The 26,784-nt window shown below is 39.1% G+C and overlaps 2 protein-coding genes across 2 annotated transcripts; one reads left to right on the forward strand and one right to left on the reverse strand.

The window, feature by feature from the left end:
- The first annotated feature begins 306 nt into the window (after positions 1-306).
- Positions 307-20,500, forward strand: Tace (ADAM 17-like protease Tace). The gene is made up of 17 exons (XM_089851574.1): positions 307-540; positions 610-748; positions 812-1,135; positions 2,185-2,395; positions 5,125-5,319; positions 7,840-7,981; positions 11,134-11,244; positions 12,665-12,670; positions 12,738-12,816; positions 14,135-14,174; positions 14,240-14,309; positions 14,380-14,751; positions 15,540-15,655; positions 15,730-15,808; positions 15,880-15,968; positions 16,115-16,171; positions 17,773-20,500. The coding sequence occupies exons 1-17, from the start codon at positions 456-458 to the stop codon at positions 18,118-18,120; spliced, it is 2,463 nt and encodes an 820-aa protein (XP_089707700.1). The 5' UTR covers positions 307-455; the 3' UTR covers positions 18,121-20,500.
- On the reverse strand, positions 20,344-23,836 carry Mic26-27 (MICOS complex subunit 26/27). Its single transcript, XM_089851573.1, has 8 exons — positions 23,689-23,836; positions 23,534-23,632; positions 23,329-23,460; positions 23,203-23,257; positions 22,241-22,336; positions 22,021-22,167; positions 20,712-20,809; positions 20,344-20,637 (listed from the first exon to the last, which is right to left on the reverse strand). The coding sequence occupies exons 2-8, from the start codon at positions 23,630-23,632 to the stop codon at positions 20,560-20,562; spliced, it is 705 nt and encodes a 234-aa protein (XP_089707699.1). The 5' UTR covers positions 23,689-23,836; the 3' UTR covers positions 20,344-20,559.
- Positions 23,837-26,784: the final 2,948 nt, after the last annotated feature.

Here is a 26,784-nt window from a genome sequence, read left to right on the forward strand (position 1 = left end):
TGGTCCCAAGGACCAGTTTAATAATTCCAACAACAGGGGTCACTGGTCCTGAGGACCACTTACAAAATTCACCTTATTTCCAGCACTGTACCTCACATGCCAAAAATGTTCCACCATGGAGTATTACAAGTGGGGTCTTAAGGCATTGTAATGCATATAATGTAAATATTTATTACCACTACTGTAAAAATACTCCATGTAAAATGCCAAATTGCCATTGGAAAACCGGCCGTATAAGTGGGCAGGTCCGCGCTGTCCGCGCCTTCCACTGGCAACTGGTTGCACCTTGGCTTCGGGCAGCTGGTGTGCATTGCGGTTGAATAAATTTATACTTTTATAACGTTTAAAGTACAAATTTAAATAATAATGTAATATAATTAATTTAAACCCGAATTCCGTAATTAAACTCCTCGGTTGTTGACTATAGTTTTTTAAATGTCTTAGTCTTGAAAAAAATGTTATTTTTTAATTTAGGCCAAGGCCTAACGACGCTTTCAATTTTGTTGCAATGTTTACAATTTCAAATCATGACATGCGGAGGTTAATTAAATTAAATACATTTTAACGTTAAATTAATTAATTTAATGTTAAAATTATCTTGATTTTTAGCTTCCACAGTCCCTGGTCTAAAATACTTCGAAACTTTAAAAGCCAAAGACGTAAGTCACTCGGTTACGAAGCGCGGTATTCAACAGAGCACGCACCGTTTCAATACCATCAAAGAAGTTTCGTTTCGAGCTTTAGGAAGGTATAAGGAATTAATAGGTTTAAACGACGGCTAAAATTAGGCCTAATTTTGGTCTAATTCCAGGCAATTTCGTTTAATTTTAAATCCTTCGAAAGGCCTTCTTTCGTCGCATTTTAAAGCTTACACGGTCGATGCTTCGGGTCAAAAGAGACCCGTTTGGGTGGACAAGGAGTTATTTTTTGAGGGGAGAGTTTTTGGGGAGAAAGATTCCGATGTTAGCGCTCACATTGAGGAGGGAGTTCTGACCGCTTCCATCAGAACTCCCGAAGATCTTTACATCATCGAACCCTCTTGGAGGCATTTGCCCGAGGACAATAACGCCAGCATGATCGTTTACAGAGGATCTGACGCTAAATTAACCTGGAATCATAATTCAAAACACGCAAAGTACTACTATTCAGAGTAGTTTTTTTCCCCCAGGGGCTGATCACTTTCCAAAAAATATATGTACATTCGATTTCAGATTTCTAAAGATTTGAAAATTTTCAATTTTTACAATTTACAAAAATTTGGTTATAATTTCACCAAATTTTTGTAACATTTCAAACAAATTTGGAAAAATTTCATGATTTCAACAGAGATTTCAAAATTTCCATAAAAGTTTTATGATTTCAACAGATTTCGAAAAATTTCCAGAAATTTCAACTAGAATTCTCGAAGATTTCAACTAAGATTTCCAAAGATTTAAAGACCTCAACTAAGATTTCCAAAGATTTAAAGACTTCAATTAAGATTTCCAAAGATTTAAAGACTTCAATTAAGATTTCCAAATATTTAAAGACCTCGACTAAGATTTCCAAAGATTTGGACTAAGATTTCCAAAGATTTGGACTAAGATTTCCAAAGATTTGGACTAAGATTTCCAAAGATTTAAAGACTTCAATTAAGATTTCCAAAGATTTAAAGACTTCAATTAAGATTTCCAAAGATTTAAAGACTTCAATTAAGATTTCCAAAGATTTAAAGACTTCGACTAAGATTTCCAAATATTTAAAAACCTCGACTAAGATTTCCAAAGATTTGGACTAAGATTTCCAAAGATTTGGACTAAGATTTCCAAAGATTTGGACTAAGATTTCCAAAGATTTGGACTAAGATTTCCAAAGATTTGGACTAAGATTTCCAAAGATTTGGACTAAGATTTCCAAAGATTTGGACTAAGATTTCCAAAGATTTGGACTAAGATTTCCAAAGATTTCGACTAAGATTTCCAAAGTTTTCGACTAAGATTTCCAAAGTTTCGACTAAGATTTCCAAAGTTTTCGACTAAGATTTCCAAAGATTTCAAAAAATTTCAAAAATTCACCCAAAATTTCAAGATGTTGGAAATCTGATTTCATGGGCGTTTGTACACTCTATTTCGCAAGTGATCGGCCCCTCTACTTTTTCCCTTAATTGCTAAGATTTAACTATAATTATTGTTTCTTCATTTAAAGTCCCAGTTTTTGCGGGTTCGTTAAAGAAGATGGGAATTCGACGGAGTCAACGTCCGAGGAGCCATTGAGTAAAAGTCGCGAAGCCAGACAAACGGCCGAATCATTTCAATGGGAACCCACCCAAACCAGATGTTCCTTACTTTTGGTGGCCGATTATAGATTCTACGAGAATATGGGTGGGAGGAATTCCAAAGGCACCATCAACTTCTTGGTAATTTACTAGAAATTTGCGGGTACTCGCGAGTCCTCGGTCTCGGACTCGCGGGTCGTCGGTCTCGGACTCTCAACATTTTTTCCTATAAATTTGCGGGTACTCACGGGTCGTCGGTCTCGAACTCGCAACCCTTTTTCCTAGGAATTTGCGGGTACTCGCGCGTCGTCGGTCTCGGACTCGCAACCTTTTTTCCTATAAATTTGAGGGTACTCGCGGGTCGTCGGTCTCGGACTCAAAACCTGTTTTCCTAAAAATTTGCGGGTACTCGCGGGTCGTCGGTATCGGACTCGCAACGTTTTTTTTTCTAGAAATCTGCGGGTACTCGCGGGTCGTCGGTATCGGACTCGCAACGTTTTTTTTTCTAGAAATCTGCGGGTACTCGCGGGTCGTCGGTATCGGACTCGCAACGTTTTTTTTTCTAGAAATCTGCGGGTACTCGCGGGTCGTCGGTATCGGACTCGCAACGTTTTTTTTTTCTAGAAATCTGCGGGTACTCGCGGGTCGTCGGTATCGGACTCACAACCTTTTTTTCCTATAAATTTGCGGGTACTCGCGAGTCCTCTGACCAGAGAGAATTTAGAAGGGGAGTGGAAGGCCCCCCTTTGACACTATTAAACGTTATGACGCCCAAACAAGATGTCGCGTTGAGCTTTTTGGGGTAGGCGAGTTTCCGGTCACGTGTTCTAAAATCTATCTATTACCAACGCATCATACCAGAAATCGACCTGCCTAGATAACGTTTAGCAGACGACGTTGCGCTACATTCCAAACCACCCCTTCCACTCCCCTTCTAAATTCTCTCTGCTCTGACTAGGGCTCGAAACCTTTTTTCCTATAAATTTGCGGGTACTCGCGGATCGTCGGACTCGGACTCAAAACCTGTTTTTCTTGAAATATGCGGGTACTCGTGAGTCCTCGGACTCGGACTTGTTTAGTTTAAGTGCGAGTAGTGGAAAACTTGACTCGACGAGTCCTCTTTCCCACTTGGTCTCGCATCCTAAAAATTAGGACTCGGACACCTTTACAAAAATGTAATGGTATTTTACCAGTAAAGTATTATTTACCTGTAATATTTTGATACCATTCATTATTTGGTATCGTAATCGGTCAAGCTCTGATATTGACATTGGATAATTTACGATATCGGCCATCACTAGTTTATACAGGGTTCATACAAACCTGGAAAAATCAGGGAAATAAATAGTTGACAAAAACCTCAGGGAAAACTCTGGGAAGTTTAGAATTTTTAGTAAAATTCAGGGAAATCAGAGAAATTTGCATCAGACAGGGGCAAAATGTTCGTGAACATTCCCTCCATAGGATTGACATTACACCCAACTTTGGAGGCTCATAACTCTAGTTATATTAGAGATACAAGGATGTCCTTTGAGTATGTTATAGTCCTATTTATGCCCCATCCAATCATACTAAAAACATAGGGCTACGCCAAACAGGGGCCGAGTAATTAAGCAAAATGTTCATAAACATACCCACTCCATAGGATTAACGTTACACTATACTTTGGAGGCTCATAACTCTGGTTATATTAGAGATACAAGGATGTCCTTTGAGTATGTTATAGTCCTATTTGCCCCCTTTCCAATGGTACTTAACTTGGGATTTCGTCAAACAGGGGCCGAGTAATTAAGCAAAATGTTCGTAAACATTCCCTGCATAGGATTAACATTACACCCAACTTTGGAGGCTCATAACTCTGGTCCCACTAGAGATAGGGGGATATCCTTTGAGTATGTTAAGAGGGGTCGGACGTTCGGCATTTTAGTGTACGGGATTTTGAGATTTCAAGATTTTGACAAAGATTTTGAGATTTTGCCCCAGATTTTGAGATTCTGACTCAGATTTTAGAAATCTGGAAATCTAGTCCAAGATTTTAAGATTTCGGGATTTTAAAGGAGATTTTCAGATTTCGAAGAAGATTTCGGGATTTTAAAGGAGATTTTCAGATTTCGAAGAAGATTTCGGGATTTTGTTCAGGATTTTCAGATTTTGAAGGAGATTTCGGGCTTTGGAACAAGATTTTCAGATTTTGAAGGAGATTTTCAGATTTCAAGGAGATTTTCGGATTTCGAGGAGATTTTCTGATTTTGATATTTTAGGATGAGATTTCGGGATTTTACGTTAAGATTTCGGGATTTCTAGATTTTAATGTGAGATTTCGGGATTTCTAGATTTTAATGTGAGATTTTGGGATTTCTAGATTTTAATGTGAGATTTCGGGATTTCTAGATTTTAATGTGAGATTTCGGGATTTCTAGATTTTAATGTGAGATTTCGGGATTTCTAGATTTTAATGTGAGATTTCGGGATTTCTAGATTTTAATGTGAGATTTCGGGATTTTAGGTGAAGATTTCGGGATTTTCAGATTTTAAAATAGGGATTTTGGGATTTCTAGATTTTGACGTGAGATTTTAAGATTTTTAGATTTTGACGTGAGATTTCGGGATTTCGAGATTTTCGAGAGAGATTTTAAACAGATTTCGAACGAAGTGTACGGGATTTTGACAAACGTCCGACCCCTCGGTATGTTATAGTCCTATTTATCCCCCCTTCCCTCCATAGGATACTCCGTACACGGGAAAAACGTGGAAAACTCAGGGAAATTAGTTTTCCAAAAGTTGTATGAACCCTGATTGGATAATTTACAATATTGACTATCACTAGGCCTAGTTTATGACGTAGATACGTATTTTTTTTCACTTGGAAGATCTCACTTATCGACCGAGTGAACAAAATCTTCCTGGAAACGGAATGGAGGGAAAACGATAAGCAAAGTGGTTTCCGAGGAATGGGATTCGTCATACAAGAAGTCAACGTTCACAATGAACCAACTCCCGTTGAACCCGGCAAAGTTCATTATAATATGGCTAGATCAACCTGGAACGTTCGAGATCTATTGGAAGTAAGAAATAGACCATTATTTACAACCCTTAACTCTCTCTTAAGTATTGTCGGGAATTCATAAGCTAATAAGCGCATTACTGCACATGCGCGCACAAACAACCAATGAAATCACTGAAAGACGTCAGAGTTGAGGCGAAATTATTCCTTAATATTAGCATAAGTTTATAAGATATGTTCCTTCCATAAGTTTGTCACTGGTAACTTAGAAACTGGAGCTTGGCGTGGAGTGAGGTAGGTCAAAGCGAAGTACGCCTGGTCGGACGCTGTCAAAGGCTTAGTAATGCAGACTTAATGGTGGAAGTCATAAACGTCGGACGCAACGCAATTTAGCTCAGGCGAAGGCAGGGCGGCGTGCGCAAAAAGCAGACGTTTTCGCACGACGCCCTGTCTTCGCCTGTTCTAAATTGCGTTGCGTCCTACGTTCATGAATAGAGTGCTGTCAGAAGCGCCGGTGTGACGTCACCCATGCTGTTTTCCCATAAAGAAAAGAGGGTAACTGTCATGGCCGCCCATTGCTAAAGGCAGACTCGTGACGTTTAACCTTGAATCTGACGTCACAACTGACAGCACTCTATTCCACCATAAATAGGACCTAGATGGATTGCAAAATTAACACCGAGTGTAATACTTCAATTCTCGCTTGTCGTTCTTGAGCTGTAAAGGCCCGTTTTCAATCAACTTTTTCCAAGCTTTTCGCTGTGGCTTTTTTGGGAACTTTTGACGGGCTTTCGAAGATAAAAAATCTTCAAAAAAATTAAAACGGAAAAGCTGAAACTCGTATCGTTTTCAAACAAGCTTCAAAAGAATAAAAAATTACAAGTGGGCGTGACTTAAATTACATTTTCATGTGTGTAGACGTCATTTTCTTTTTGAGCGGCAAAAGCTTAAAGAAAATGAGAAGCAAATATCAAACTCATTTAGATATCTGCTTCTCGAAGGTTTAAAGCCTGAAAAGACGAAAAGCTGAATTTGAAGCTTGTTTGAAAACACCAAGATTTTTTGCTTCGGCTTTCCGCTGCTACTTTTGAAGCAAAAGCTTAATTTTTGTTCAAAAAAATCTTGATTGAAAACGCGCCTTAAGTCTATAGCATTACGAAGCATAGGTACTTAGTGTCATCATACTGATGGAACATATCACTTATAAACTTATGATATTAGCTTATGGATTCCTGGTATTGTAGGTAATGACGCTAATGTCATTGGTTTTACCGATATACCGGGTGTTAAAGAACACCATAGTTTTTTTTTTCACTTATTGGGAAAATTAATGACACTGATTTTCAATGATGATTTAAAAAGTCAATAGATGGCGTTTTTAAATTTCTCTTTCGAGGCAGACCCTTTAATCGTTGCCTACGTTAATTAAGGGCTGTGCGTGGCGCCGATTTTTATTTTTCGTTTGGCAATTTAAGTTGCCAAATTCTCTCACCTGAGGCGCTATTAGCTGCACTTTAAGTGTTAGTGCCATAATTTTCGTCACCCACAAACTTAAAATGGGAAAAAAAATCCTTGAAAATTCTAGTTTATTATGATATGTTTACTTTTGTATTTGGTTTCGTAGCAATTTATTAAATTGCAATCAAAGTTTTGTGTTTTGAAAAGGTCTAGTTAAAATTTTGTTTCGCTTGATGACGTAGTAAGGAGAAATTTTCTCTCTAGATGTCGCTCACGTGTCGCCTGTTAGTGTCTCAGCGCCGCGTTAAGCCTATTTTATTCAGATTCGCGCGGCATTGGTATACTCGGGAATCTCGGGCGCGCGCGGCTTTTCCGCGAGATGCCGTGAGTGACGTAGCAAGGAGAAAAACCCGCCAAACATTTTCTCCGCAAATTTGTTTTTGCCCCCAAATTTCAAGTTTTCGAAGTGTTTTTTCTGTGTTTTCCCTCATATTTAAATATTAATCAAACAAATTTTTGGAATCAGAAGAGTTTAAAGCAAAGGGCGGCTCCGTTGATGCCCCTGAAAGATGCCTTTTCTGCTACACGTTGGCTAAGCTTGGCAAAGGCTAGTTAAACCAAAGGCAAGAACCAATGGGACCTAGTGCATTAGGTCTGATTGGTTCCTGCCTTTGGCAAGGTAAAATTCGTGTCCAGAAGATTAGCCAGCATGCTAGGGGTGATCATGGAGCCGCCTGTTACTTTAAACTCTCAAAAAAGTAAGGTTTTCTTTAGATTTGAGATAATTTTTAAATCAGTTCGGTATTCCTTTAAATGATTTTAAATGTTCATATTCTCACGCTTGGAATAATATACTCATTTTCGCGCGCGTTTCGGTCCAGCTATCAATGCCATCTCGCGGTAAAATAGGGAGAAAATAAGAAGTCTCGTTTCTTAAGTCCCCTCCCCCTTCGAAACTACCGCGCACAGGCCTTGAATAACGTAGGCAACGCTTTAATCGAGGATTAGATTGCCTCGATATCAGTATTGGCAATTAATTTAACGTTAATTTTAGGTCTTTGGGGTATTTTTGTTCTTAAGTTTGAAACTTGGTTTATAAAAGTGGCTCGTAAATGATTTTCAGGTTTTTTCGAGAACGTGCAATCCTAATCAATGTCTTTGTCACCTCTTTACTCATCAGAGTTTTGAGTCAGACCGCAGCGTCTTAGGCCTTGGCTACATTGCCTCCACCGATTTACTCAGACCAGGCGGAATTTGTAGTATAGGTCAGCCCAACATCAACAACAATAACAATCGCCCCCCATAACTTAACTTAATTACTCATTAGCAGAATCGCTTGCGCAATTAAGCTTAATTATCTTAAATGCTAATTAATAATGTTCGCATTTACTTAGCCAAAGAAAATGAGGCTTTTAGAGTATGTTCTTAAAGGGATAGTAGCGTAGCTTTTAATTTAATTTTGATGAAGGTTCTGATAATTTTTTATCGCGCCACCTACCCGTGAATTTGAGTACCGTAATCGGCGCCAGTGACGTCATATTGGTGTCAGTCTCTTCCCCAGATGTCGCCATAAGATTATTTGCGTTTAATTTAGTTTTGATTAAGGTTTTGATAATTTTAATTACCCTTGATCAGCGCCATCTGCCCGCGAATTTTAAGTACCATAATCGGCGCCAGTGACGTCATAATGGTGTCAGTCTCTTCCCCAGATGTCGCCAAAACATTATTTGCGTTTAATTTAGTTTTGATGAAGGTCCTGATACTTTTAATTACGCTTGATCAGCGCCACCTACCGGTGACTTTTGGGTACCGTAATCAACGCCAGTGACGTCATATTGGTGTCAGTCTCTTCCCCAGATGTCGCCAAAACATTATTTGATAGGAAATTTGACTCTTTCTTTATGCGCTACTATCCCTTTGAACATTTCTTTAATGTTATGATAAGACACGCGATTATGAAGTAGTTTTTGAAAATTTGCAAGAAACAATTGCTCTTTTTTTATAAGTATTGCTCTTGTTGCGTTTAATTATCAATTTAAGAAGCTATGGATCACGTGGTTTGCCGTTCGTTGGCTTCAGTTAAATCATAGCCCACTCGATCACGCGCTCAACGACACAAAGCTTGCGTCGTGATCGAGTGGGCTAAGGTTAAATATAGGGAGGGTGGTAGAGCCATAGAGATAGATTTTGTTCCATGGGTCAAAAATTTAACTTCCATTACTGATTTTGCTACATTGGCCGCCGTTTTTGCGTTAGTTCAGTTTTTATGAATGACCCCTTAAATTTAAGCAAGAAACGGAACACAGAATGCAAATATAATAAAGGGGTCATCCCTAAAAGAATCCAATGTTCGTAACTTGTTTAGGGGGTGTCCCTCAAGTGGGCAAAATTGGATTGAAGTTCCATTAAAATTTTCGACTCAAAATTGTCCATAGAACTAGTATTATTTTGGCTTAAGGGGACTGTAAAGAAGGCATTAGCGGGTGGTTAAAATTAATTTGAAATACGTCACAGGCACCACGTGATGTCAAAATACAAATACTGATCCCCATGCAGTGGGACTCGACACCTGGTCTTTGTTTTTCGCAAAATTGCAGCACCAATTACCCGAAGTGGTAGTTTCAGCTAAGTTTCTTTGAACCACGTACACCTTTCCTCAGTCACGTGTCTGTGACACATGACATTAACCCACCCCTGATGGCTGCTTTACAGACCCTTTAAATATTAAGAATGGGGCAAAATTTTCAAATATGCTTAAACGGGCTTTCCATTATGGTGTCCTTTTCTTTCTCTCTCGCTCTCTTTTCTCGGAACTGGATTGAACTGAATTCATTAGGTCTTTTCACGTACTGGACATCATCGATGGTTCTGTTTGGCCCATCTTTTTACGGACCAAAAATTTGAGGGTGGGATACTCGGGCTTGCATATGTGGGCTCGCCCAGACGCAATTCGGTCGGCGGAATTTGCAGTCCAGGTTAGTATTAGAGTCAAACTTCGTCCCCCCCTCCCATAGCGGGAAACGGTTGCCGACTACGTCACTGCTTGTCAGACCTGAGATCTGTTCAGAGCTGATCTGTATAAAAAGACAGATGATTATTCGCTAAATCTCGAGGCCAAGGATGATGGGGGGATAATGCGATATGTTCGAGGGGTCGGACGTTTTTGAAAAAATGTACGGGATTTTGAAATCCAATTTGATTTCTTCGGATTTCGTTTGATTTTGTTCGATTTCGAAATTTGATAAAATCCAGAGGATTTCGTCGGATTTTGTTCGATTTCGAAATTTGATAAAATCCAGAGGATTTCGTCGGATTTTGTTCGATTTCGAAATTTGATAAAATCCAGAGGATTTCGTCGGATTTTGCGATTTTCTTTTCCGTGATTTCGTCGGATTTTACGATTTTATTATCCGTGATTTCGTCGGATTTTGCGATTTTCTTTTCCGTGATTTCGTCGGATTTTGCAATTTATTCCGTGATTTCGTCGGATTTAGCGATTTTTTTTCGTGATTTCGTCAGATTTTGCGATTTTTTTTTCGTGATTTCGACGGGTTTTGCGATTTTTTTTCCCCGTGATTTCGACGGGTTTTGCGATTTTTTCCCCGTGATTTCGACGGATTTCGGGGTATTTCCCTTGATTTCGTTGGATTTTGAGGTTTTTCCCGTGATTTCGTTGGTTTTGAGGTTTTCCCCGTGATTTCGTCGGATTTTATGATTGCATTTGATTTTCATTTCGTGAATTTTGTAATGGATTTCGCGATTTCTTTGCTGATTTTGTGATTTCACGATTTCTTTACTGATTTCGTGATTTCTTTACTGATTTCGTGATTTCTTTGTTGATTTCGTGATTTCCTTTGTTGATTTCGTGATTTCTTTGTTAATTTCGTGATTTCGTTACTGATTTCGGATTTTTTATGGGATTTCGAAATCAGAGCCGTTCCACTTCCACAGTTAGAGCGCGAATCATCCGTACTGATCACTGGTCTTTTTATAGAGTGATCAGTAAATACGAGCTGATCTCAGGTCGAGCTCCAATCAAATAGAATACAATGAACAATCCGAGCTCGAGCTGCTCTAGTTCTAGAGATTACGCTTTAAACTAATCGCGAGTGATCTCAGAGCAGTCAAATGCAAAACGCTTAGTTAAAAACCGCATTTCTGTGACGTAGTAGGCAATTAACAGTGTCCGAAATAGCCTTATTAGAAATTAGGATTAGTTTGGCGTAGTGTTAGTAGCAATCAGTAGTGAACTCGTTAGATTAGAATTAGATTACCATGGCCTCATTCTCTGAGCTTAACTGGCTTTAGATTTGCGTGCTTTAGTCGCGTCGCGTCGCTTCAGCGTAAATTAAATTTAATTAAATATAGTTAATTACGCTAGCTTTGTTTAATTAATAGAATGCTTAATTCTTTCAAGGCTATGTAAAAAATGGCAATACACTTTATTTGAATTCTGGCTTAAGCACTTCGAGAAATCATTACGGTCAACCCGTTATTACCAGAGAGGCCGATTTGGTCACGGCTCATGGTAAGTTTTACTCCCAACTTAAGTAACTCTCAATTTGACCGCCAGAGGGAAGGATTTAACGTTACCGGAATTATTTCGTTTTTCATGGCAAAAATTCCTTGCTAAACGCTTTTAGTATATCATGATAAGTCTTTTTTAAACTAGTCACTGGACTAGTGACCCCTAGCGTCCCAAGAATCGTAAACCCTACATTTCAATTATAAAACGTGGTCCAAGCATTTAATAAACTGGGCCCATGAACCGTGAACCCAAACATTTCAATTACAAAAAGTGGTCCAAGCGATTAATATACTGGTCACAAGGACCAGAAACTCCGAACTAAGTGAATTTATTAACTGGTCACAAGGACCAGAAACCCCGAACTAAGTGAATTTATTAACTGGTCACAAGGACCAGAAGCCCCCATCTTCGTGAATTTATTAACTGGTCCCAAGGACAAGAAACTCAACTTCGTGAATTTATTAACTGGTCCAATCAATTAATAAACTGGTCCCAAGGACCCCCTTTTTTCTTGAATTTATAAGCTGGTCCAAGCAACTAATAAACTGTTTCCAATGAACAGTAACCCTCAGCTTCGTAAATTCATAAACTGGTCCCAAGAACCGTGAACCCCACATTTCAATTACATAAAGTTGTCCAAGCAATTAATAAACTGGTCCCATGAACCATGAACCCCACATTTCAATTACATAAAGTTGTCCAAGCAATTAATAAACTGGTCCCATGAACCGTGAACCCCCACATTTCAATTATAAGAAGTGGTCCAAGCAATTAATAAACTGGTCACAAGGACCAGAAACTCCCAACTTCTTGAATTTATTAGCTGGTCCATTCAATTAATAAACTCGTCCCAAGGACCAGAAACTCCCAACTTCGTGAATGTATTAACTGGTCCAATCAAGTAAAGTTGTCTCAAGGACCAGAAAACCCCTTTTCTTGAATATATAAGCTGGTCCAACTGGTTCCAATGACCAGTAACCCTCAGCTCCGTGAATTTATAAACTGGTCCAATCAATAAATAAACTGGTCCCAAGAACCGTTAACTCCACATAGTGAATTTAAAAAGCGGTCCAACCAACTAATAAACTAGTCCCATTGACCAGAAACACCACATTCTGAATTTAAAAAGTAGTCCTGGAATTTAATGAAACTGGTCCCAAGGACCAGAAACCCCCATTTATTGACTTTTTAAACTGGTACGTCCTAGCAATGAATAAACGTTTTTTTTTTTTTGCCCTGTGGACTTATGGTACTTTAAAGACTGATCATGGTCACTATATACTTTCATAATAATTGTTGGGTCCTTCCCCTGCTGGCCAAATAGAGACTTTCGTTGAACACCATATGTGAACATTCATTAAATAAATGTAAATTTTTCTCCCCCCCCCCCCTCCACCCGGTGCGTTTTGACAATTTGAAGAATTTGGTAAAGTTGTTAATTATCTCCTTAATTAACGATCGCGAATTCTCTTATAATTATGGTTTTTAATTAGGGCATAATTGGGGTAGCGAGCACGATGCCGATATAGAAGAGTGTTCCCCCGATTCCAGAGGTGGTGGCTCTTATTTGATGTGAGTCAATTCGTTTCTTTCAGTTTGTTTTAAAAGTTAGGCGTGGTAATTGATTAGTTAGGCGTGGTAATTGATTAGTTGGGCGTGGTAATTGATTAGTTGGGCGTGGTAATTGATTAGTTGGGCGTGGTAATTGATTAGTTGGGCGTGGTAATTGATTAGTTGGGCGTGGTAATTGATTAGTTGGGCGTGGTAATTGATTAGTTGGGCGTGGTAATTGATTCGTTAGGCGTGGTAATTGATTCGTTAGGCGTGGTAATTGATTCGTTAGGCGTGGTAATTGATTAGTTGGGCGTGGTAATTGATTAGTTGGGCGTGGTAATTGATTAGTTGGGCGTGGTAATTGATTAGTTGGGCGTGGTAATTGATTAGTTGGGCGTGGTAACTGATTAGTTAGGCGTGGTAACTGATTAGTTAGGCGTGGTAACTGATTAGTTAGGCGTGGTAATTGATTAGTTGGGCGTGGTAATTGATTAGTTGGGCGTGGTAATTGATTCGTTGGGCGTGGTAATTGATTAGTTAGGCGTGGTAATTGATTCGTTAGGCGTGGTAATTGATTCGTTAGGCGTGGTAATTGATTCGTTAGGCGTGGTAATTGATTCGTTAGGCGTGGTAATTGATTAGTTAGGCGTGGTAATTGATTCGTTAGGCGTGGTAATTGATTCGTTAGGCGTGGTAATTGATTAGTTAGGCGTGGTAATTGATTAGTTAGGCGTGGTAATTGATTCGTTAGGCGTGGTAATTGATTCGTTAGGCGTGGTAATTGATTAGTTGGGCGTGGTAATTGATTCGTTAGGCGTGGTAATTGATTGGTTGGGCGTGGTAATTGATTCGTTAGGCGTGGTAATTGATTCGTTAGGCGTGGTAATTGATTCGTTAGGCGTGGTAATTGATTAGTTAGGCGTGGTAATTGATTAGTTAGGCGTGGTAATTGATTCGTTAGGCGTGGTAATTGATTCGTTAGGCGTGGTAATTGATTAGTTGGGCGTGGTAATTGATTCGTTAGGCGTGGTAATTGATTGGTTGGGCGTGGTAATTGATTCGTTAGGCGTGGTAATTGATTGGTTGGGCGTGGTAATTGATTCGTTAGGCGTGGTAATTGATTAGTTTGACCACCTGTGAAGCGATATTACGCTGTTAGCTATGATTGTGACGCGATGGAATTAGAACCCTCCATTTTAGTTCCGCACATTGTACCATATGTTATTTTGTCATATGGTACCGTTCCCAGTATAACAGAGACAGTATGAGTTTATGGTGAAGTTATGAAGTAAATATTTGTGCGTTAATTGCTACATAAATTTGGTTGTAATTGCAGGTATACTTATTCAGTTAGCGGTTACGACCCTAACAACAAGGTAATCATCGTTTTTAAACTTAAATCGGCATGTTTGAAATAAAGTTAACGAGTTTAAATCTGCAGAGGTTTTCACCGTGCAGCGTTCGTTCCATCCGAGCTGTACTTTTAGCGAAAGCCAGTCGATGCTTCTCCAGTAATAACTCGCATTCTAATACCCCCTCCCCCCAGTCTTCATTAATTCTTTCGTAATTATTATAATTTAGAGCCGGAAGAATCGTTCTGCGGTAATTCTTTGGTGGAAGAAGGAGAGCAATGCGACGCCGGACTATCAACCAGCGAAGACACGGACCCTTGTTGCAATTTAACGTGCCATTTGCGAGCGGGCGCGATTTGCAGCGATAAGAACTCGCCGTGCTGCAAGGGTTGCCAGTTGGTCTCGACTGGAATGATTTGCCGCGAGGGACAAAGAACCATTTGTAAAAGAGAAGCGTATTGTACCGGAGAAAGCAGCGAGTGTCCGCCTTCCCCTCCTCAGCCCGATAACACCCCTTGTTTAGATAGGGGCAAGTGCAAAGGGGGAGAATGCGTTCCATTTTGCGAGACTCTGGGACTCTTGTCGTGTATGTGTGATAAAGGTAAGCTGCCACGCCCCCCACCCCCACCCCCTAAACAAGTTGCATTTGCAGCGAACGGATTTCGTGATTTCATGATTTCGCAAAGGATTTCGGGATTTCTACTTTTATTTCGCGATTTTGACAAAGATTTCGGGATTTCTTCTTTGATTTTGCGATTTCGCAATGATTTCGGGATTTCTTTGATTTTGCGATTTCGACAAAGATTTCGCGATTTCTTCGTTGATTTTGGCAAAGATTACGTGATTTCGCCAAAGATTTCGGAATTTCTTTGATTTCGACAAAGATTACGTGATTTCGCCAAAGATTACGTGATTTCGCCAAAGATTTCGGCAAAGGTTACGTGATTTCGCCAAAGATTTCGGCAAAGGTTACGTGATTTCGCCAAAGATTTCGGCAAAGGTTACGTGATTTCGCCAAAGATTTCGGAATTTCTTTGATTTCGGCAAAGATTACGTGATTTCGCCAAAGATTTCGGAATTTCTTTGATTTGGACAAAGATTACGTGATTTCGCCAAAGATTTCGGAATTTCTTTGATTTGGACAAAGATTTCGCGATTTCTTCATTGATTTCGGCAAAGATTACGTGATTTCGCCAAAGATTTCGGAATTTGCTCTTTTATTTCGTGATTTCTTCAAAGATTTCGCGATTTAGTGTGAAAGATTTCGCGATTTAGTTGAAAGATTTAGTGTGAAAGATTTCGTGATTTAGTGTGAAAGATTTTGCGAGAAGCGTACGGGATTTCGTGTAAATGTCGGACCCCTCGATTAATGGTATGTTTTCCCCGCAGAGGAGGACGCTTGTAAGCGATGTTGTCGTCCTTCTCCCAACACGACATGCAGTCCCATTGAACCGGTGGAGATATTAAGGGACGGAACCCCTTGCATTCACGGATATTGCGAAAAAGTAAGTACTGATCAACGTTGACGTCTGCTAGGCGGGCCTTGGCTTGCTTCATTCACATTTCATTTTTAAAAAAGGGTGAATGCAAGAAAACCGTTCAAGACATTGTAGAAAGGTTCTGGGATATTATCGAGGACATAAACATCAATAGTGTTAGTAAGTATTGCCGATCCTAAGGTCAAATCGTATTGAAAAGGTCACAATGACGTCATGATGATATGTTTCAGTGAAATTCCTACACGACAATATCGTCGGAACAGTGATAGTTGTTTCAATCGTCTTTTGGGTCCCTGGAAGCTGCATCATTAGCTTCTTCGTAAGTCAGATTAGGCCTAACTTATTGCGTCAGATATTATCATGAATCTATTATGAACTTATGGTGATGCATAATCATGATATTATAAGAGGCGCATGCGCGGAGTTTCGCTGTTAATTGGAGAGTTTTTACACGCTTCATTTTAGGACAGGAAAAGAAAACGCGAATACGAAGAAGCCATGAAAAGAAAACCAAAACGACAGGTACGTAATGATCCCTTTTTAAGACCCATTTACATTAGGCAGGATTGCCACGGGTCAGGGAAAATCTGGAAAAGTTAGGGATTCTAAAAATGGGCCGGAAAAGTCAGGGAAAATCTCAGAAAAAAGGTCGGGGAAAATCTCGGAAAAATGTCAGGGAAAATCTCGGAAAAAAATCGGGGAAAACCTCATAAAAAGGTCGGGGAAAACCTCAGTAAAAGGTCAGGGAAAATCTCACAAAAAGGTCAGGGAAAATCTCAGAAAAATGTCAGGGAAAACCTCAGTAAAAGCTCGGGGAAAATCTCAGAAAAAGGTCAGGGAAAATCTCAGAAAAATGTCAGGGAAAACCTCAGTAAAAGCTCGGGGAAAATCTCAGAAAAAGGTCGGGGAAAAATCTCAGAAAATGCTCGGGGAAAAATCTCAGAAAATGCTCGGGGAAAAATCTCGGGGAAAATCGCAGAAAAAGGTCGGGGAAAATCTCAGAAAAATCTCGGGGAAAATCTCAGAAAAAGCTCGGGGAAAATCTCAGAAAAAGGTTGGGGAAAAATCTCAGAAAAAGGTCGGGGAAAATCTCAGAAAATGGACGGGGAAAATCTCTGAAAAAGGTCGGGGAAAAATCTCAGAAAATGCTCGGGGAAAAATCTCAGAAAAAGCTCGGGGAAAATCTCAGAAAAATCTCGGGGAAAATCTCCGAAAAAACCCGGGGAAAATCTCAGAAAAAGCTAGGGGAAAATCTCAGAAAAAGCTCGGGGAAAATCTCAGAAAAAGCTCGGGGAAATCTCAGAAAAAGGTCAGGGAAAATCTCAGAAAAATGTCAGGGAAAATCTCAGATAAATGCCAGGGAAAATCTCAGAAAAAGGTCGGGGAAAATCTCAGAAAAAGGTCGGGGAAAATCTCAGAAAAAGCTCGGGGAAAATCTCAGAAAAAGGTCGGGGAAAAATCTCAGAAAAAGCTCGGGGAAAATCTCAGAAAAAGGTCGGGGAAAAATCTCAGAAAAAGGTCGGGGAAAATCTCAGAAAATGGACGGGGAAAATCTCTGAAAAAGGTCGGGGAAAAATCTCAGAAAATGCTCGGGGAAAAATCTCAGAAAAAGCTCGGGGAAAATCTCAGAAAAATCTCGGGGAAAATCTCAGAAAAATCTCGGGGAAAATCTCAGAAAAAGCTAGGGGAAAATCTCAGAAAAAGCTCGGGGAAAATCTCAGAAAAAGCTCGGGGAAATCTCAGAAAAAGGTCAGGGAAAATCTCAGAAAAATGTCAGGGAAAATCTCAGATAAATGCCAGGGAAAATCTCAGATAAATGCCAGGGAAAATCTCAGATAAATGCCAGGGAAAATCTCAGATAAATGCCAGGGAAAACCTCAGATAAATGCCAGGGAAAACCTCAGATAAATGCCAGGGAAAACCTCAGAAAAATGTCAGGGAAAATCTCAGAAAAAGCTCAGGGAAAATCTCAGAAAATGCTCGGGGAAAACCTGGTGGAAAAGTCGGGGAATTTGGTTCTGAAAATTCCGTGGCAACCCTGTTATGTCAAGTTTTACATCCACGTCGCCTAAGTCTTTGAAACGATGTTCACAGTCCAGTTACCATTTCGTTTTTGTCTTTAGAATGTCGTTCCATTCAGACCACCGACGGACGGCTCAACGCGTATCATCAGGATAGCCAGTCGGAATGTGGATAACAACAGCCATCGGGGTTCGGTCTCTTTACGAGGGGGTAATTTACCCCCGCCGGATAATTACCGAGTTTACCCTGAGAGACGGTACGATAGCCCGACCTTTGACCGCTCGGGATTGTCCGAGAATCGCAGTTATTCTCATAGCGAATCGGACTTTTATCATAAACCTCATCGTTATAACAGTCCAATGCACCGTGGCGGAACTCCTCAGGGTTCCGTTGAGATTCGGGGCAGACGACAGAGGACGCCCTTAATGGAGACATTCACAGCCCTTTAATTTTTATCACCCATCCTTAATTAATTAATTATAATTAATTAACTAGTCCCAATTAGTAATTAAGAGAAAAATAATTGCTGTCTGTCTCTTTTTTTAACTTTAATTGATATTTTAGGCGTCATAATTAAGATACAGGTAAGTGTGTCACAGGCTTTAATTACTATCATTTGCTATAAATTACCAATTCGTATTTGGTTGAAATTAAATTACAGTTAATTATAGTTAATTACAGCTTAGTTAGTAAAATTAGTGAATTACTGATTCTTATTTTATAATCAGTTACCGTTGTACTCATGAACGTTCTGTACTCTAAAAGTCATTAGTAATTTAGTGGTAATTTACCATGGTAATGTTACAATATGCTTCAAAAAATAATGAGTAATTTCTAGGGGTATGCGGATACTCGCCTCGATAACTATTAGTCTTAAATTTTAAAGGGATGTACAATCCGTTATGTATGGGCGGGGCCTATATCAAACTTATCTTCCATCAAATATAGCTCTACTGAGCATGCGTGAAGTTCGTAGCATTATCAGAATGGGCATCTACCGTAGAAACAGACGTTCAAGCAGACGACAGCCTAATCACTACTCCAGGAAATAGTAACACTACTACTAAAAAATATAGTTCTTGAGTCTTATAGACACGCCCATACATAACGGATTGTACATCCCTTTAATACCCGACAACCATTTTTCGGCTAAGTCTAATTACCCGAATACCCGACAAAAATTCGAGTACCCGCCCGATACCCGAGAAGAATATTTTTGATTCGAAATTGAAAAATCACTACCCGCACACCTCTAGTAATCTCAAGTATGGTAAAATTAAGAGTACGCTTTTAATATTGGTAGCTTATTGTTACCATAGTTAAGTTATCGGAGTATTACGATAAAACATTTGTGGTTTACGATTACCATGGTAAGTTTATCTCTTGTGTAACCTGTTGAAAATAACTTGGTAAAAGTGACGTTATTTTTGTTGAAACATAAATTACCAAGAACTGATGGCTGTGATGCACTTACACTGTCTTACTTTAATGTTAATATTAATTTTAAATTAATTATGAAATTACAAATTACCGGTAATTTTATATCCTTTTAAGTCTTTTGAAGTGAAGCGTAAAATGATTACGATTCAGTATTATTATCAGTTTCGCATAATAAAACCCATTGTCCGAAGTATTAGACCAATAACACGCCATTTTGATTGGTCAGTTAGGTAGCCATTAACAGTCTGGGAAATAGAGGTCTTTAGGCCAAAAATCAGTTTATTAATTGCTTTAAGCAGTTTTTAAATTCATGAAGTAGTGGTTACTGGTCCTTGGCACCAGTTTATTAGTGGTATCTGGGCCAAGTGGGATTAGTAGAGACGCTTTCCTCGGGCCCTATTAATTGCGGTTATGTAGAAAACTAAGGGGAACAGTCCTAATGACCAGTTTACTATTTTGGACGCTAGGGGTTCGCTGGTCCAAGGACTAGTTTACTATTTTGGACGCTAGGGATCACTGCTCCAAGGATTAATTTGCAATTTGAACGCTAGGGGATCAGTGGTCCAAGGACTAGTTTACAGTTTTGGACGCTAGGGGTTCGATGGTCCAAGGACCAGTTTACTATTTTGGACGCTAGGGGATCGCTGGTCCAAGGACCAGTTTACTATTTTGAACGCTAGGGGATCACTGGCCTAAATACTAGTTTACTATTTTGGACGCTAGGGGTTCGCTGGTCCATGGACTAGTTTACAATTTTGGACGCTAGGGGATCACTGGTCCAAGGATTAGTTTACAATTTTGGACGCTAGGGCCCAGGGGATCACTGGCCTAAGGACTAGTTTACTATTTTGGACGCTAGGGGTTCGCCGGTCAAAGGACCAGTTTAAAAAATTGTCGTTTCCCAGACTGATAATTAGCCGCGACAAAAATCTGCTAATAGATGGCACCACCATTAATCCTAATTATTTACCCCAATGGGAGCGAAACTCCTTCATTAAAGGGAGAATTAATCATTTTATTAATATTGATAAAATAACATTGAAATCATTAATTAAACTAAAAGCCACCAATAGATGGCGCTTGTTTGAAACACATGACGTCATTAATTCCGCGAACTTAATTAGTATTTAAATATTTAAAATTAATGGAACAAAGATTTGATTTCAATGTTATTTTATTAATCTAAAGCAATTAAAATTAATTTCCCTTTAAATAAATAATAAACACTCAAGACTGTTTTATTAAGACTTTTAATTACAACCAAATTGAAATTAATTAAGAAAACTTTTTCTGTAAAGCTAATCTAATCATCAAACTAGTCAAATTTTATTACATTAATAAGATTCTTCATTAATTAAATTAAATTTTGTCTTCATTTGTAATTAATAATTTTATTCTTTTTGCTAATTAGTAATTACTAATTTCCTTTACAGCTTTTATTAACTAATTTATTTGCTTCTCGTCGTGTACATATCCTTGTCAGCTGGATTGCTCTGACCGATATCGCCTTCCACCGATTTCGGTTTCTTGATTGTTAAGAATTTAAACATAATTAATTTTGGTTTTTAATTAAATTTAATTTTTAGTGATTATTCCTTACAGGTGTTTGTACACCAATCTTAGCCAGGATTGAAGAGAAATCAGGAACTTCTGGGATTTTTGGTACGTCCCATTTGAAGAGTTCGTTCAAATCGTACCCTAAAGTGCATAAGGGTTTGGTTTTACTTTCTAGTTTATGGTCAGTTCAGTTGGGGGAATTAGTAAAAATATATATTGTTTTCTTTTTAAATTTTAAAATAGGCCAAAAGTGATCTTACTAAATAGGCCTAAATAGTAGGACTGTGCGAGTACCCGGTATCCGAAAACTTAATTTCTTAATACCCGAAATTATTCGAATACTTAAATTTCCCCGCTCATTACCCGTGACAAGGCTTATGCCAATCGGGTATTGGTTTGGCAAAGTTTCTTGAACTTAGAAGAACTTAAGTTTGAGTAAACTTTTCCACAATGCTCAGTATTATTCATTATTTTAATCCTCGCTAATAGATTAAAGGTGGAATTCATAAACGTCGGACGCAACGCAATTTAGTACAGGCAAAGGCAGGGCGTCGTGCGCAAAAGGCGGAAGTTTGCCCTGCCTTTGCCTGTAGTAAATTGCGTTGCGTCCCAAGTTTATGAATTCCACCTTAAGCGTCTTATTTTTGTACTTTTCGCCATAATGGTATCCAAGTCTTTCATGACACTTATTTTTTTCACAAATAAAAGTATTTCAACCAGATAAGTACCCGATATGATTTTTTGCTACCCGAAAAGCACCCGACTAATGGTAGTTTAGCTAGGCCTAATTATTCGAGTACCCGTTAGAAATCCGGGTACCCGACCCGATACCCAATTGGAAGTTTTTTCAACTACCCGTACCCGACCCAAAACCCAAAAATCACTACCCGCACAGGCCTACTAAATAGCCTATCTTTAAAATAAAGCAATTTAGGCCCAAAAATATTAGTTATACAATTTTGGGCCTAAATCATTGATGAAGGATGCGCGTGAAAAACATTCGACGCTCTACAGGATGTGCAACTCCCTATACTAAAAAGTAGACAAGTCGATACTAGCGCCGCCTGGCTATCAGCGCTGGAAACCCTCGCGGGAAAAATAAATAATACTGGACATAAGAAAATAAACCCACTGTTTTGCGTCTAGCAGACGACGCTAAGTAAAAAAATCGACGCGTGTTATTTTTTATTTTTCCCTCCAGGGTTTCCTGCGCTGATAGCCAGGCGGCGCTAGTATCGACTTGTCTACTTTTTAGTAGGCCTAAAATAGAATATTGCAAAATAGGCCTAAAATTGAAGACGATTTAAGGCAACTCAAGATAAATCTAAATAAAAGATTAGGTAGACATTAACCAGTTTGCTGTTTGACAGCGGTGAAACCATCGGTTTGTATCTTAGTTATCGCTTGATTTGAAATCTGTTTGGCTTCTTTAGGATAGCAAATAGCCGCTGCGATTAGCGCTCCCGTTGTGCCATACAAGGTTTTCTTGAAGAAACCCTCTGCAAAAATTTAATCGTTAGATTTTGAAACTTAAACTTAAACTTTCAAAATTGAAATTTGATAAAATTGTACTTCGGGCTGCGACTAATAAACCAGTTAAACCACCAACGGTAATTGCACCAACACGGGGAATCATATTAGCGTCTGCCGTAATATACTCATACGAAGCTATACATAATTAAAATTAAATTAATACAAATTAAAACAGAATTAAATAATTGCAGGGTTCATACAACTTTGGGAAAACAAATTTCCCTGATATATCCAGGTTTTTCCCCATATACTTCCCTATGGTGCAAATGTTAACGAAGGAAGGGGCATGGGCAAATAGGACTATAACATACTCAAAGGACATCCCCGTATCTCTAATATAACCACAGTTATGAGCCTCCAAAGTATAGTGTAATGTTAATCCTATGGAGGGGATGTTTTTGAACATTTTACTTAATAACTCGGCCCCTGTTTGTCGTAGCCCTACGTTTTTAGTATGGTTGGATGGGGGATAAATAGGGCTATAACATACTCGAAGGACATCCCCGTATCTCTAGTAGAACCAGAGTTACGAGCCTCCAAAGTTGGGTGTAATGTTAATCCTATGGAGGGGGGTATGTTTATAAACATTTTGCTTAATTACTCGGCCCCTGTTTGTCGTAGCCCAAAGTCTTTAGTATGGTTGGATGGGGGATAAATAGGACTATAACATAATCAAAGGACATCGCCGTATCTCAAGTAGAACCAGAGTTATGAGCCTCCAAAGTTGGGTGTAATGTTAATCCTATGGAGGGTTGTTCACAAACATTTTGCTTAATTACTTGGCCCCTGTTTGACGCAAATTTCCCTGAATTTTACTAAAAATTCGAAATTTCCCTGAGGTTTTTGTCAACTACTTATTTCCCTGATTTTTCCCTGAGGTTTTTGTCAACTATTTATTTCTCTGAGTTTTCCCTGAGGTTTTTGTCAACTATTTATTTCCCTGAGTTTTCCCAGAGGTTTTTGTCAACTATTGTATGAACCCTGAATTAAATTTGTCATACATTGTGTATGGGCGACTCCAGTTTCATAAATATGGACCACTTTATCTTTAGCTCCCTAAATTAATCAGCATTAATTGTAAAATAATTTACATTAGAACATAATGTAGACAAAGGGTTAACACTTACCTCTAAGGGTCCCGCGTATTGTTCGATGCTTTTCCTTCCAATTGAAATATAAGATTCTAAAGCGCTTTTAGGAGCTTTGACAACTTCATACTGGATTTGATGACCAGTTTTAGGGGCATCGTATAAAGGAAGCTGTCATTGAAATAAATATTAATTATTTTAAGTTAAATTTAAATTTAATTTTTGCCCTAAACTTAATTACTACCTCAGTTGCTTTGTAAATTTTTCTATGACAGCAACTCTTTTTCTTGGGAGCTTCTTTTGGTTGAGCTGAATCGGTTTTCTTCTCGTTTTCAGAGGCCATCTAAATTTAACGATAATTAGAATTAATTAAGACTAATTATTGTAAATAAAAATCACCTTCAAAACGATTTTTTCGCGTTTTGTAGAGCAGCAGACGACAGTTCCCGATTTCTGATACCGCCGACTTTCAACAGGGGTCACTACCAGGTAGGGCCGGAAATAAGCAAAATTTCTTATAGGGCATGTGTCCAGTGAGTGCCAAGTGTATTGGACTCAGTTTGGAAAATAAGGATTTATTTTTTAAACTGGGCATATGGCCAGTATAGCTTTAACTATACAAACTGGACCTTGGCCATTTATAATGGTGAAATTAATGGTCTATTTATTCCAGGCCAAGGGGAGGTCTCTGGCGGTCTGGCCCAATGTCCAGTTTAAAAAAATTACTTATTTCCCACTTTGGTGAGGCAATTTGTTTTCAGGTTATAGGTCCAATAGGATAGGCAACTCCCTATCTCCGATGACAGCTATTGGAGGGGTGAAATTTTCGGTCACGTAAAATGAGATATGACGGACAAAACAGTGAGTGGTCTTAATCGACCATTTCGATGTAACTAAGGGGGGAAAACTCCGCCTTCCATTTCACTTTTTGGCGTCAACGCTATAGTATCATGAGAGTGCCCATAGACGGAAATATCAAGTTATCAACCCCCTCTTGTTGTCCCTTTTTTTACGTCGAAAAGGTCTATTTTGTACCGGGTACCACAGCCCACTCGATCACGCAAGTTGCACGTGCTGTAGCAAGTGCAACTTGTACTATCTCTAAGTTGGTTTGACCGCTTTTTGAAGCGTTTCAAGTTAAAAATTTAAGGATTTTATAATCCGAAAGATTACATTGAAGTCTTTTCCGAAGTTTTTAGAATTTAAGTTTTATTAATTTAATTGCAATTAAAACTAATTTTTAAGCTTCATTAAAAAAAAAATTGTGTTGACGAGTATTTTTGTCTACTCTAGTGGTTATAACCCTGATTCGATTACATAGTTCCCCAAATAATTATATTTAGTAAACGACTTAATTTTAGTTAAACAAATAAATTTATGACAAATTTTATCAATTTCCCTCTTGAGTAAACAATTTGAACGACTGAAAGAGAATATATATTGAAATTAGTGTACAACTATAATTGTAATTAAACTATATTAAATTATGTTAGACTTTTGCCAATATTTGAATTGTCCTCTCTTAGCTTATTAAAAAGAGAGAATTTTTTAATAAAACCCAAGCTTCATAAAGCTAACGGAAAAACTAAAGTAATAAAAAACCACTTTCCCGGGCCCTTCAAGCTGTCTTTAGATCGACATTAAGGTGATCAACCCTTTCATTGTGGACCTAGGCCTAGCTCTGTGCCATCTAATAAACAAACTGTTTCTTAAAAATAACAACATTAATTACATAAAAGGAAAAAAGGGACTCCGCAATGCGGTAAATTTTTCTCGAATAAATATTGTTTCCTAGGGACCCGAAAAAAGAACAGATATATGGGTCCCTTTCCCATCTGCTCTTTATATACAGTGAGGAACGTATTCAAGTAACAGTAAGAGCCTCGAAGCGCATAGGGAGGAGCCTGTTTTGGGAATTTACTGGTTTCATCTACGCTTTAGTACCATTGGAACGAATCCCATTCGACCACACGCATTTCCCATGGATCATTTCGGTGTAAAAATGGGGGTAGGAAACCCTGAATATCGGGACGTACAAGGGGGATGATCCCTTGCCGTCTCTGCACACTCTCATGATTCCCCTAACCTACAGCGCAGGCGCTAAAAACCGAGATAGAAGGCAAAATTTTACCCCCTTGTCTTTCCCTCTTATAGTTAAATCGAAGTGGTCTATTCAATAATGGCCCACAATGCCCCAGAGGTGGTGTTTTTGAAAAATACATAGTTTACAGGCATGAGGATTCCTACCATTAACACAAGGAGACCAAGCGACTTAGAGCGTAAAACCGTCTGCTATTTTACACTCTAAGTTGCCTAGTCTCCTTTTGCAAATGGTATGAAGCCTCCTTGCGTGTAAACTACGCATTGAAATCGCTTGTTCTCTACTCGATAGGTTAATTGACACATTGATACCATCTCATACCACCTAACCCATCATAGCCGCACACGGCCTACAAACAATTTCCCTTCCATTTAACTCTCTACCCCAACATGGTACCGAAATACGCAGTGTCACCTTGAAGGGATAGAGTAGCAACCCCCTTACCCATAACGTTGCCCCTGTTATGGGTATGGCACCGAAATCGTCCCAGCATCCTCAGCGGTTAGGTAGGGTCGTACAGTACGAAATCGTAAAGGACGCCCCCTATGTCTTAAAAATAGAAGCTAGTTCTTATACGAATACAATGGCGCTAGGCGGCAGCACTTAACAATCGCCCATCGAAGGGTAGGGTACTGCGCGAGGAATTTTTCGCTGGTTACACCAGGGAGGAGAGACTTGAGAGGGAGTAATAATGTGATTAGGCGGATTGTCTCGCTTCGTGGCTAAACAACTCTCTCTTCGGCCCTGGCTGAGTCACTCGCCGCGGTGTCAGCGCGCATGCGTCAAATTTAAAAACCGGCTATGAACTGGAAGTGGGAGCTGGCGGTAGTGTATTAACCGACATGTCATGCGCATGCGCGTTAGCTAGAATCGAGGGAGAGAGATAAAAATGCCTACCCTCCCCTTTTTTCCCTTCCATTTATATTACTGGTTCTTTAACATAAGACTAACACTTCCTCTCAAGCCTCTCCTCCCTGGTTTACATTGCGATGTTCTCATGGTAACCTGAATTAGTTCTTGCTAAAGTATACCCTGGCGGTGGGTGTTCTTTGTCCATAGATCCACAGTCATCTTTTCTGGCTTAAATGAAACAGGGCGTAATGTCGGTACGCGCCAACGAACGTCTAAAGAAAAAGAGTAGAGTGATTCTTTTCCAAGTAATCTTCTTTCCCCATTCTTTTTTCCTTTATCGGTTAATTTGTCAGAGTGACAAAAAACCGACTCAACGACTACAGAGACACTCGCCTAATTACCCGCGTAGAACTGCCGCTCCATTTCAAGGAACAGTCTCACGACACTGAACGCGAGTAAAGCCGTAGGTAAATTGAAATAACAGAAAGTGAGAGAGTAAGCGTCTTTTCCAAACGCTCTGTCGCGACATATTACAATAACAT

This window comes from Phalangium opilio, unplaced genomic scaffold (genome assembly GCF_054372755.1).
Source record: "Phalangium opilio isolate 3A_F unplaced genomic scaffold, DU_Popi_V2 ptg000105l_1, whole genome shotgun sequence".
Classification (NCBI taxonomy): domain Eukaryota; kingdom Metazoa; phylum Arthropoda; class Arachnida; order Opiliones; family Phalangiidae; genus Phalangium; species Phalangium opilio.

Excerpts from the sequence above, each read along its gene's own strand:
- Tace (XM_089851574.1), top strand. The coding sequence starts at position 456 with ATGTTATTTTTTAATTTAGGCCAAGGCCTAACGACGCTTTCAATTTTG. Across the intron at positions 2,396-5,124 it reads AAGGCACCATCAACTTCTTG|ATCTCACTTATCGACCGAGT; the intron begins GTAATTTACTAG and ends TTCACTTGGAAG. Across the intron at positions 15,969-16,114 it reads GCTGCATCATTAGCTTCTTC|GACAGGAAAAGAAAACGCGA; the intron begins GTAAGTCAGATT and ends GCTTCATTTTAG.
- Mic26-27 (XM_089851573.1), bottom strand. The coding sequence starts at position 23,632 with ATGGCCTCTGAAAACGAGAAGAAAACCGATTCAGCTCAACCAAAAGAA. Across the intron at positions 22,337-23,202 it reads TGGAGTCGCCCATACACAAT|CTTCGTATGAGTATATTACG; the intron begins GTATGACAAATT and ends AATTATGTATAG. Across the intron at positions 20,638-20,711 it reads AGATTGGTGTACAAACACCT|AAACCGAAATCGGTGGAAGG; the intron begins GTAAGGAATAAT and ends TTAACAATCAAG.